General features: G+C 34.3%; 1 protein-coding gene across 1 annotated transcript; it reads right to left on the bottom strand.

Annotated features, from left to right (window-relative positions):
* Positions 1 to 4,329: 4,329 nt before the first annotated feature.
* Positions 4,330 to 11,103, bottom strand: LOC125818015 (uncharacterized). Its single transcript, XM_049497517.1, has 3 exons — positions 10,938 to 11,103; positions 9,616 to 10,380; positions 4,330 to 4,861 (listed from the first exon to the last, which is right to left on the bottom strand). The coding sequence occupies exons 1-3, from the start codon at positions 10,949 to 10,951 to the stop codon at positions 4,546 to 4,548; spliced, it is 1,095 nt and encodes a 364-aa protein (XP_049353474.1). The 5' UTR covers positions 10,952 to 11,103; the 3' UTR covers positions 4,330 to 4,545.
* Positions 11,104 to 12,662: the final 1,559 nt, after the last annotated feature.

Here is a 12,662-nt window from a genome sequence, read left to right as displayed (position 1 = left end):
GCTTTCTTGAAAGTTTCAAATAAAATTGGGTTGTTACCCGTTAGAATGAGATCATCAACATAAAGATAAATACGTAAAATATTTCCATTATTATGAACTTTAATGTAAAGAGCATATTCATGGAGACAACGAGTAAACCCATTGTCTTGAAAGTATTTGTCAATGCGACTATTCTAAGCTTGTGGAGCTTGTTTCAACCCATATAAGATTTTCTTCAACCTCAACACCTTATATTCATGATTTTTAACCACAAAGCCCAACGGTTGCTTAGCATAGACTTCTTCTTCGAGATATCCCAAGAATGCCGATTTGACATCTAGTTGATGGATCTTTCACTTCATTTGTGCCGCTAAAGAGATCAATAGACAGATCGTCTCCATGCTGACAACAAGCGCGTAGACTTCCTCATAGTTGATGTCATGCCTTTTTTTGTAACCTTTAGTCACAAGCCTTGCCTTGTATCTATCTACCTATCCTTAAGCAATTTTTTCGCCTTGTATACCCATTTGACTTCAATTACTCAATGATCCTTGGGTAGAGTTGTTAACTCTCAAGTATTGTTATTCTCTATTGACTGGATCTCCTCCTCCATAGCTTGTCTCCACCTTTTGTCAGTAAACAGTTCCATCAAAATTCATTGGTTCACTAACAGCAAAGAGACAACACAAAAAATCAAAATTAGTAATTTCTTTTGTGTCATCATAGAGTTCTTGGATGCTCCTAATCTTATGTGGTCTTTTACTTGAACTATTTTGAGTAGACGGAAATGCAACATTTGCTGGTGAAGGAGGTGGGGTTGCATCATATATTGGTGTCATGGTCTCCTACTCTTCTTCATCTCCAAAATATGGAAGAAAATAATATGTTCTTTCTTCCAAAATCTCTCGATTTCATAATGCTTCTTCATCAAATTCAACATCACGACTCACCACCACTTTGTTATTGCTTGGATTGTACAATTTGTAGCCATTTGAGCTCACTTCATAGCCAACAAACACATACTTGACATTATGATCGTCAAGTTTAGCTTTCCCTTGATGTGGAACATGAGCATATGATATGCTCTCAAAGATTCTCAAGTGTTTGACATTTTACTTTCTTCCTCTCCATGTTTTTTGAGGCATTTCTCGTACATTTTTTGTTGGAGACCTGTTGCTCAAATAAGGTGTACAAGAAATAGCATCGGCCCAAAATTCTTTTGATAGATATTTTGCTTTCAATATACATCTAGCCATATTGAGAATTGTTCTATTCTTTCTTTCTGCAACTCCATTTTGTTGGGGAGTGTAAGGTATCGTTAGAGGGCGACGAATTCCATGAGATTGACAAAAGTCATTAAATTCTTTTGAAGTGAATTCGTCTCCTCTATCGGACCTTAATGATTTTAATTCATAGCCACATTACTTTATTTGTGTATATTAAAAGGATAAAACATAGCATTTATTGCCAAAGATTCGATCATCTCTGTTATTATTGTTTTTGTAGGACCAATTGATTGTTTGTACCTATTCAAAATAATGACTTGACGATACTTTGAAGCGCGTACACGTTATATTATTGTACCTCATTTCTTTTTCTTTTGACTCTAAGGACCTACAAATGAAACAACGTTAAACAACATATTAAACAACAATTTAAAATGTTTCGATAGTGAAAAGAATATTTGCATATTATTACCTTGTTCTATGAATAAATCACTTTCTTCAGAATCTATTGATTCTTCTTGTACTTGTACTTGTATATCTTCTCCTTCTAGAATGAGAAAATCTCTTGGCTCTTGTTGTATTTGTTCTTCGACAACTTCTATTTCAAATACATATTGAAATAATTATATCAAAAACATAGTTATTATCGTTTAAAAATAGAAAATAATAGAGATAAGGGTTAAAAATACACATAAACTATTTCTTTTTTGAGTTTCATATCTAAACTATTGACAGTGTGAGTTTCATACATAAACTATCACTTCTTAGTTTGAGAAATACATTTCTCTATTTTATTACACTCTCATCATGATGTGTGTAATAAACTCTCTTTTATTTTATTTTTAAAATTGTCGCATCACATATCATATGGACAAAATATTTCACCTTGACAAAAATTAAATAAATTATTAGTATTAGTTAAAGTTAAAGATTATTTGTCATGGCTCTGATACCACATTGTTGGACAAAATGATAATCATACCCAGGATAATGTCCAAATTAAATAGCAATCAAAAGAGAGTAACAACGACACCAAATATTAAAATGGGGTAAATATGATACCCGAATAAGTACTACAATAATATTGATGAAAAACTTAATAGTGTCAAAAGACTACAACTCAACACTCTTTTATTTCTGACAACTCACAATATTATTACTTCCACATTATTCTCTCACAAACTAAGAAATAGTTTGTAGATTACTCTCTCTACTCTCTAGGGCTTCTCTATTTTGGTGTGTCCTTACAAATGAGCATAAGTGCTCTATTTATAAGAAAAAAATCTGCTCATTTGATGTCACTAATGACAATAGTCATAATCGTTTCACTAGACATGTTATAGCAATGATTTTGTAATGGTTACTAGTAAGTATGTTCCCATGGATCCAATTTATGTTAGTGATCTAAATTCACACCTGAATATTAAGATATTTATATTAAAGTTAGAACATTTTTAATTTGAATGCCCACTAGAATATTAAAATATGTATATTAAGATTAGAACGTTTAAATCTGAATATTAAGATTACGATATTGAGATTAGAACATTTGAATTTAAATACACATTTGAATATGAAAAGGATATATATTAAGATCTGAAAAATAAATAATTAAGACAGTTTGTTTTCTCAATATTTGTTATTTAAAAACTGACTTTATTTGAAAATATAAAATTTAAGTAAAATAATAATTAATCTAATGTTATATTAATTAAATATTTCTAAAAATACAATCGTCGGTCGTGGTAGTAGTAACGATGAAGGCTATGGGCATTGACTAGCGATTGTTATTAGTGGTGGATTGGTTGATGGTGGTGATTGTGGATAGTAGTTAGTGGTGATGATTTGACCTGCAATAGTTGTTAATGGTGATGATTTTGGTTGTGGCCTTAACGGCTGTTGATAATTGTGTTGGATGATAGTAATAGGTAATGATAGTAATTGGTAAATAATGATAGTTGGCAATACTTAGCAGTGTTTGTCGATAGTGACAGGTGGTTAGTAATAAATATGTTGGATGATAGTGATAGCTACTGATAAAAGTGTTGATTGATATGATAGCTAGCAATATATAACAATCCTTGATGGTAGTGACAGAGGATTGTTATGGTAATATTGGGTAATGATAATGATTGTAAATAGTGGAGAGGATAGTGATTATGACAGTATTGACTGTGGCAAAGGGTGATGGTTATGGCTAGTGAGTTGGTGATAGTTGATGATAGTTTAAAGAAAGGATTATATCAATCTTTAACTCAACGCTTGCGTCAAACTACAAAACATAACAAGAGCTTCTCAAATTTTCTTTGTAGTAGTGATACATCAATTTCTAAAACTCTTTTTTCGCTAAAATACATCAATTTGCCCTCACTTAAACCTCTGTAATATCTAACAAGTCGAGTCTTATATCAATCATAGAACACCAACACATAGAAAAAGGGCTGAAGAAATTAGTCCATGACTTGACATCGGTAGAATGTTACCTCCAATTTCATGTATGTTCGATAGAGCCAAAAATCCGTACAAGATAGTTACCACCTATCATACAACTTTCTAACTTAACTTCTTTTTCTAATCGTTCCGCTTTGTCGATTGATGGTAGTATAAGAGATTTGTAACCCCCTAAATTTTTTAACATAATAGCTCCTGCTTCCTATTCATAGTTAGCATATTTGTTGATGTATCACTGACACAGAGTAAATTATTGTATCACTAATATAGATCAAATTTCAAAAACTATTGCTATATTTGGTAATTATCTAAACTATCATTATGCTAAACTATCATTATGCAAGGTAATTGCATCATTCTATCACTATTTTAAAATTTTCCCCATTGCTACTAATTTTCTAAAAGCATTTTTATTGAAATATTGATTAAAGGTTTGCAACTTATTCCAGGACAATCCTAAACACTTCCCAATAGGCACTAGAAAGGTTCAAAACTAGAATGTCCAATATTGTAGAGTTCTTCCATTTCATAAACATCCCAACAGCATCTGCAGAAAAAAACAACTGATAATTTGATTTTTCCAGCAACATATTCTTGTCGAATCTGAGTGTTTCAGGCAAAAAGAGACTAAAAAAAATATAAATAAAAAAGACTCATGAGTGTATCAAGCAGCAACATATTCTTGTTTAAGGTTTAATGAGTACTTTTCACATAAATAGTAACACCATAAACTCATGAAACTAAGAGCAAACAGATGATGACTGCAGAAGTTCCCTAAAGTTCTTTCTATCTCCTGTAGTGACAAATAAAGAGTCGTCCTCGCAGAAAACTAGCACCAAATCCCCAAGTTACAACATTACGATTATTAACTAAGGAAAAATAAAGTTCATTACCGCCCCCTTGATACGGCGTGATTCATATCCTCGATTGAAGATGGGAAAAGCTCAACGTAACGACTTCCAAGTGTCATCCTATCCTTTGCCAGGGCTGCTTTTGCATCGTCGGTGCTTGCAAACTCTACAAAAGCTTCTCCAGTTGGCCTTCCATCAGAAAGAAATGTGACATGAATTGCATCCTCAGTCAACGCAAAATCTTTGAAGAAATCCATGATGTCATCCTTGCCGGCAGAAAATGGCAAACCCCTCATCCGCAAAATAGACGTGACTTCATTCGGGTCTCTCCCATCCACTGGTTTCTCCAGTACTCTGATAAACACGTAGTCACATCAATACATTTGCATGTTGTTGTTTTTTTTGAGAATGGAACACACATTTGCATGTTAAACACATATAGTCATATCAATACATTTTCATGTTACAAGAGGTTATATAATCTCTCATATACTTCAAACAGCACAATATCAGTAAAACCACCAAGAAATATGCTTGAACATATGGTGAATGCATGGGGAAAGTTAGGTACAATAAAGGCAAGGACTAGGAAAGTTGACAGGTTTGCTGAGTCATCTCTGATCCCGATAATTCAAAACTCCTAAACTTTCTGCCTGTAGAGTGAATTAGCCTTTCTGATGCTTTCATTAAAATATATAGGTATTGATTCTGATACAGTGTGCAAAAAGATATATCTTGAGATGTTTGTAGAGATTACATGGGCACACTTGTTAGAAATCACATACTACATTTTTGGAAGTTCAGCGCAAGGAGGTGGAAAACTTAGGGAACAAATAAGCAAGCAGAGACTCAAAATAGAGTCAAAAGTGAAAAGTAATTCTTTGTTACCTTTTCCAAAAAAGAAAAGGTCAGTAAATAATTCAGAAAACCCCAAGACCAATCTTCAAAATCAATGTGCATTGGAGGGGGTTAACCCAAGAAATGACAATCGGATAAAAGTGAACTTATCCACTTCCAGCATAAGAGTTGAGAAAGGCAAAATGCACGACAAAAATAAAAAAAAAAGGAGGTTCAAGCATGTTGACTGCTCTCTCATTTTTTCCTACATGCTAACTCATTAATGAGCTCCAAAGGGGATTAGTCTGTTTGTTTCCACATGCACAACCATCGTGCTGTACAGAAGGGGGAAAACGTGAGCAACATGTAGGTGGAGCATTATCCACCAATTGCTCTCAGTAAATCCATTTCCTTCCTCACTGTTCAAAGCCTCACATGGTTTCCCTTAGCTACACCTATATTGTGGTACAGATACATTTGGTGAAGGGCCTTACCTTCAAAGTTGTCACCAATTTCTTGACGCCAAAAAAAAATGCAGATAGATGCTACTAAAATATTCTAAGTTCATACATACAAATTTCATAAAATCGCCCACCGTTTCTCTAGAAAAGCGCTCTCCAAAGTCATAGGACACATTATAAATAGACATGTCTTCACTATTGCAATGCAGCAGGTCCACGCTAGGAAGATTATACAACCTAACTAGCATCATAGGCGATGGGTAGTCTACCAAATTTACACAAACCCATATCCCCATCAACCAGAGCTAAGAGGTATCTTCCTCTTTATCATGGTATTCACTTCTGGGGTTTTCTCCCTAATGAGCTCCATCACAAGATGTGCTTTCCTCAGGGAAAGCAAACAGCTAAAAGATCATTGAAGTCATGTATATGTTTGCAGACATGATAAAAACAACAAAATCAACATGGTTAATCCCCTTTTCACAAGGGTAGTTTATCAATTAAATTATCAACTATTTTGGTGGAACATACAGTCTACAGACCAAAGGTTTTGACCATGAACAAAATGGAGTATCACTACTAATATATGTATCATTGCAACTAAAGCAAAGCTTCAAAAATCATCTGCATAAAGAACATGCTAACAGTAAATACAGAAAGGGAAGGCTTGATGACAAACCCTATCAGAAACATAAACTAGAAGAGTTATAAGATATAACTTTGTATCTTGTCCACCCAAAGATAGTTAAAAATAAATTAAAAATGGAACCAAGAGAGGAGAGAGAAAACCTAGGGGAAGGACCCTTCTCCTCCAACCATGAGGTTAGGAATTCGAGTAACCGAGATGGCAACTAGGGAAAAGCCACTATTGGCCCTTGCCAAGGGTTGAGGGGAGGCATTGTTACCAACAACTGCAGAGATAATGCTCAATCCTGAACTAGTTAAAATAGGTTGTATGAATAATCTATATCCAGTCTGCTCCTTTTTGACTCGCTTCATCACATTAATAACTAGAAACTTTCAAAACCCTAATCTTTAACCTTAACTTAGGAGACTCACCTCAAACAAACAACATAATGAACTATTTGTCAAGAGTATCGGAGGGGGCATTGGAGGCAAAGAATCTCTGATTACATAAAAAGTGATTACCGTCCAAAAGGCTTAGAAGTTTAGCAAAGGATAAAAGGGCTCCAAGAGACTACAGGCATCAAATGAGTGGGTTGGGCTGAATTTGAGAGGGTTAAAATGGGTCAATCATTCACCACTCAACAATCAATTCTTTGCACTCACAAGGTGTGAACATCAACCTAAACCCTCTAAAAACAAAGCAATGTTGTAGTGACAGAGAAATAGGAGATGGTTTAAGGGACAAAAAAACACACTTGACTACACAAATTCTTCTTGTTTAACATTCTGAATTTTTGGTTGAAGTACGAGATTATCAAAGGAAAAGATAAATATGAGAGGTCTTTTAGTTGCTCATTGGAGCTATAACATGAGTAACTTGTGTTGTACTTCCTTAGTGCTTGTTCGTGAATAAAACATGGGAACAGTGAAAAAGTTAAATCAATACAGCGGGCCAATGAAGCAAAGTCTCTTTAACTGCTAATGTCAAGAGACCCTTCTTTTGCTCATCCCAGCAGATGCAAGAAATAGTAGAAGAGGACTAGTGGGCTTGCCACTCAATTTATTGCTTGATGCTAGTAACACTGCAATAGAATACTTATGATGCATAATACTGATAAAGAAAAATAACGCCTTATGCACTTGGCTTTGGAGTCCTTATAATGATTCTACAAAAAATTGTGCCCTTGAGAACACTGTTATTAATAGCTATCATTTCATGCTAAAAGCAATGAAGCCATGCAAAATAAGGGGTTAACACTTCATGAGTGGAGAGTGTTGCACTTCAAAGAGTGTGCCTTCCGAATAACAATGCAAAAATGATTCAAACAAAAAGCCACATGTTCTTTGAATCTCAATTTGACGAGCTGAATTAATATTAGAATTCTGGATATGAAAAGTTTAAATTAGTTATAATATTAGCAATTTGTTTATTACAGTACTCTACTATATTGATAGTCTCTGTAAAATGTAACATTAGATACAAGGGGATTTTAATCAACAGAGAGATACAAAAGTTAGCACCAACTATAAAAAATTTAAGCTCAACATATAGTCTACTGGTAACTGCAATCGGTTACTTGACTGTCCTAGTGTTGACTGTTGACTGGTTGAGAATGCCATTGACCCAATGCTTAAACTTATTAGTCTCATTTACTTAGTCCTCCATCAAGACACAAACTTCAGAGATGTCTTCTTCACATATATCCATTCCAGCTATCAAGAGCATTTTATAAAATTTTAGAGACTTGCACTAATAGAAAAGCAGTAAAAGGCAGAGTCCCCAAGGATTTGTTCTAGTAGTAGGAAGGCAGTGTGTGATGTGTACTCTGGCACATGTCACAAGTTTGAACCCTCAAAAAACAAAATACAGGTATTTAAGTGGATAAGGATAGGATGGACTCATTATCCACCGAATTTCGAATCATGTGACAGCTGATACTCCATTATCTAAGAAGAATAAATGCAAGGGTTGACATCCAGGAAAACTCATAATTATGAGAGAACTACTGGACAATTCACTCATTGTGAAGAGTATTTATCTTTCTTTATTGTAAAACAGTGCAACTGGCCAGGTGAAGTGAAAGTAAAGGAAAAGGGTACTCAAATTATAAAAGCACAAAATGTATTCCCCCTGGTTCATCTTATATAACAGTGTTTTCCTGGATCTAAGAAATGAAGAAAGAATTCAACATATAAGCTTAAAAAAATACCTAACATACCAAATGTACCATGAGAATCTTGTGTTCTTCAACATCACAAGTCATCCATATAAGAAATGCCATTGAGCAAAAAATGTGAATGCTAAAATGAACAGAGTTTGTAAAAGTAAGTTAATAGAAAGGAGCCAATCAGTCTTTCTTTTTCTTTATTTTTGATTGTTCTTTCTTTCTTCCCTATTTACTATATAATGAAAAAGTTGCCAAACTTTTTTAACTGAACCAAAATGGAAAGAGTGCCGTATAAAATGGAGTGATGCAGATGTACTCTTCAAGCATCCCCATGCATTTCTCAATCCATTATTCCTTTACAAATAATGTTCCAACTAAAACAATTAAAAATATTGAATTTGGCACCATTTCATAGGGAAATACCAATCATCTAACTTCCATGTAATTATTTTTCCTTTATAGGAAGTTAGAAAATTCTGGAAGACATGCTCCATTTCCCACCAAAAAAGACTTTCTTTAAAAACAGGTACTACAAAACTTGCAGAAATTTTGAAGGAAGATAACATCTTTTGTTTAACCTTCACTTCCATTCAAACAAAGACATACAATATATTTTTCCTATTAGCCTACTTAACTGTCAATTTTTCAAAAAATATGCAACTGAATTTTTCAAAAAATATGCAACTGACAACATTCTTGACATCCAACAAAGTTAAAGGAAACACCTGTCAACAAGTGTGAAATTGTGATTACCATTTCATCTCGTGGTAGTGAAACTATAATTGTTACAGTGAAAAATAAAGCAAATGGATGTGGAGGTTTCGATCTGCATTACATTACATGGTAGAACAATGAATCTTGCTCTACTTTTCCTACCAGTATTTGGGGGGGAGGGGGAGCAAGGAAGAAAAATCTCGCAACTAAACCAATGATTATGGTAATAGACATGATATTACCAGATGGAGAGGATAAAGCATATCAAATACTACTCTAAAATGCACAATTGAGCACTCACCTGCCCCTTGAAACTGCTTCCTCCAACTCCTCAGACGATGAAGCGAAAAGCTCTATGTAGCGATTCCCTATTGTCATCCTATCCTTGGCCATTGCAGCTCTTGAATCATCTGCACTAGCAAATTCAACAAATGCTTCCCCTGTAGGTCTACCCTCAAAAGTAGCTGTTATATGGATTGATTTTTCTGGAAGTTCAAAATCTTTAAAGAAATCAATAATATCTTCCTTGCTAGCTGAGAATGGCAGCCCCCTCAGCCATAATACGCCAGTGTGTTCTGCAAGGTCTTTGCTTTCATCAGCAGATCTAGCCCTCGGAACTGAACCACCACGAGAATCATAAACTTCATTGGCTATAGCCTTATAGTATTCCTCCTTCTTGCTTCTGAAAACCTCAACATATCTTCGTCCAATATTCTGCCTATTTCTCTGAAGAGCAAAATCAACTTGAAGAGGGTACCCCAAAACACAGTATGCTTCCCCTGTAAATCTTCCACCTTTGTGGACAAGAAGCACATCAACTACATCCAAACCATGCAAGAAATCAGCAATCTCAGTCTCTGAGCAATCAAACGGGAGGCCACGGAGTCGAACAACAGGGAATGGTGGAGGCTGTCCATGGTAAGAGTATGACGGGGGAGGTGGAGGAGGAGGAGGATTGTACATATAGCTTGACCCTGGAGGAGTAGCATAATAAGAGGAACCTTGATCCATTATGCGTTGCCTTTTGAAGCCCATTTCACGGGCATCGCCACCATCCATGTAGTTTCTTCATCAAATCAAAATGAAAGCAACCCTTTTGTCAGTATTCAACGCAAAATCAACAAAACAGGCATTATCCTATCCAGTTTAAGAATAAAAAAGATAGAACAATGAACATAGCAGACAGACCAAAGAACAAGTCAAACAAACTTAACAAGATTATATTGATTTCCCTTCACTTAAAACCCAAACCCTTCCACCCACTATCATACTACATGTATCAATCAGTTACCACTACCTCTAAAGGCGTACACATACAAAAGCAAATATAAGCTTCTCTTTTACATCCAAAATGATCAAAAAAAAGTTTCTTTTTTTGGTGGGTAAGCGTTCAATTTCATTTTGGCCAACTATGCTAGAGTAAATTCACAAAAAAAAAGGCAAATTTCTAAGTGGGTATCTCATGGCTGCCCTTCGTTTACTAGAATGTATCAAGAGTGAATCGAACACTTTCGACCCACTTAGAGAAAACAATCAAAAAATACAATCTATAAGAGAAATTCCATCAAAATTATAGATACCCAACAAAAAATCGGAACATTACAAGAAGAATTAGATGCTTACCCTCTGTAATACATCTTGATTCAGCGTCCGATGGATCTGTGAAGTGCTCTTTCTGGGTCTATGAGGGTTTTGAGGGAAGTGTAGGGTTCTTGAATTGGGATTTTCCTCTCGCGAGGTAGCTAAATGCGGTAACCCGGTTATGCCTTATGTGTTAAGCTATAAACGCTCTAAACAATGTCGTTTTTCTTTCTTTTTCCCTAGGGGTATTTGGGGGTTGAGAAAAAAAAGTCTAAAATCATTTATTCTTTTTTATTATTTAGACTCAAATTGATACATATTTTTTCACTTGGAACATTAATACTCTAAGTTTGTAATAATAGGTAATTGCAAATTGTATTTTTCTTTTATAAAAAGAAGAAAGTTTTTAATCATAAACTTATAAAAGAAATATGGAGATATGTTATTTACTAGTGTGACATATACATTGTTTATAAACTATGATTTGCTCATTTTATAAGATAATAAGAAATTGAAAAGTTTTGATAATTTTCACCAGCTGCAATTTTTTTATGTTTATGAGAAAAAGTATACTTTTTGAGACCCAAATTGTATGTTCAAACAACATTTCAACTTCGTTTCAATGTGATTTGAGATCATATCCAAACGCCTACTAACATTTTGCTTCAAGTATCTAAATATGCATTATGTGATTTCTAATTCTAATTGTGCATCCTTGAGTCGATAGCTCAAAATATAAAAACTCTCAGAGGATACTTGTAGAAAAATAATATATTTTTATGGCGGAATGACCTGAGAGACCCTTGTACTTGGCTCTGTTTGTAAGTTGGACCCTTGTACTTATAACTTTACCAAATTGACCCTCAAACTCATTGAAACACAATATTCTAAACTCCTTTCTCATTTGATATGTGTGCATGTAATACACTCATTTTACACATAATATACCACGTCGTTTTTTAATGACACGTCATTATTATTATTATTATTCCAATGACACGTCAGAAATTAAATTTTAAACATAAATAATATTAAAAAATATAAAGTGCAATTTTCTCTCTCTTTCCCCCTTCCTACTTCATCTTCTTCATTCCCACCCACGCTCTACCCTCACCCCAAAAATAAAAAACCATCATATTCATTTTTCTTCACAGTTCACACTCAAAAGTTTTTCACAGTTCACACTCAAAAGTTTTCTCAATCATAAAATATGATAAATTGTAATTAGCTCTTGCACATGCTTTAGGTTCTATTTATTTTGATTTGATAAAAAAAAATCAAGAAAACTTCAAGTTGGGAAAAATATATTTATGAGTAAATTCAAGCAATAGATCTTAAATTTATGGAAATGGTGAATGAGATCTTTTCTTGCAAAAGCTTTTTTTAATTTTATATTTGATGATTATGATAATGGGGTGTACGTCAAAGAAAAAGAATAGAAAAGGGGTAGGGGCGGGGGTTTGGGGTTGAAGAAGAAGAGAAAAAGGGCGGTGTTGGGGCTGAAGAAGAAGAGAAAGGATGGGGTGGGGCTGAAGAAGAAGAGAGAAGGAGTGGGGTGGGGTGGGCCGAAGAAGAAAGGTTTTGAGATTTTTTTTTTCTTTTTTTAATTTATTATTTTATTATTATTATTTTGTCTTATAATTTTGGTAATTTTAAAATAAAAATATTGCATTCACTTGCTTTAAAACGCATGTGGTCACACATTTGTCCAACTTAATCATTTTAATGCCACATAAGCTCGGTCAATGGTCAGAGGGGTTTAGAAAA

The sequence above is a fragment of the Solanum verrucosum genome, unplaced genomic scaffold, assembly GCF_900185275.1.
Source record: "Solanum verrucosum unplaced genomic scaffold, falcon-dt-bn FXZP01000253.1, whole genome shotgun sequence".
NCBI lineage: Eukaryota > Viridiplantae > Streptophyta > Magnoliopsida > Solanales > Solanaceae > Solanum > Solanum verrucosum.
The sequence above is the reverse complement of the archived record's forward strand: the minus strand, read 5'-3'. Positions and strand labels throughout refer to the sequence as shown.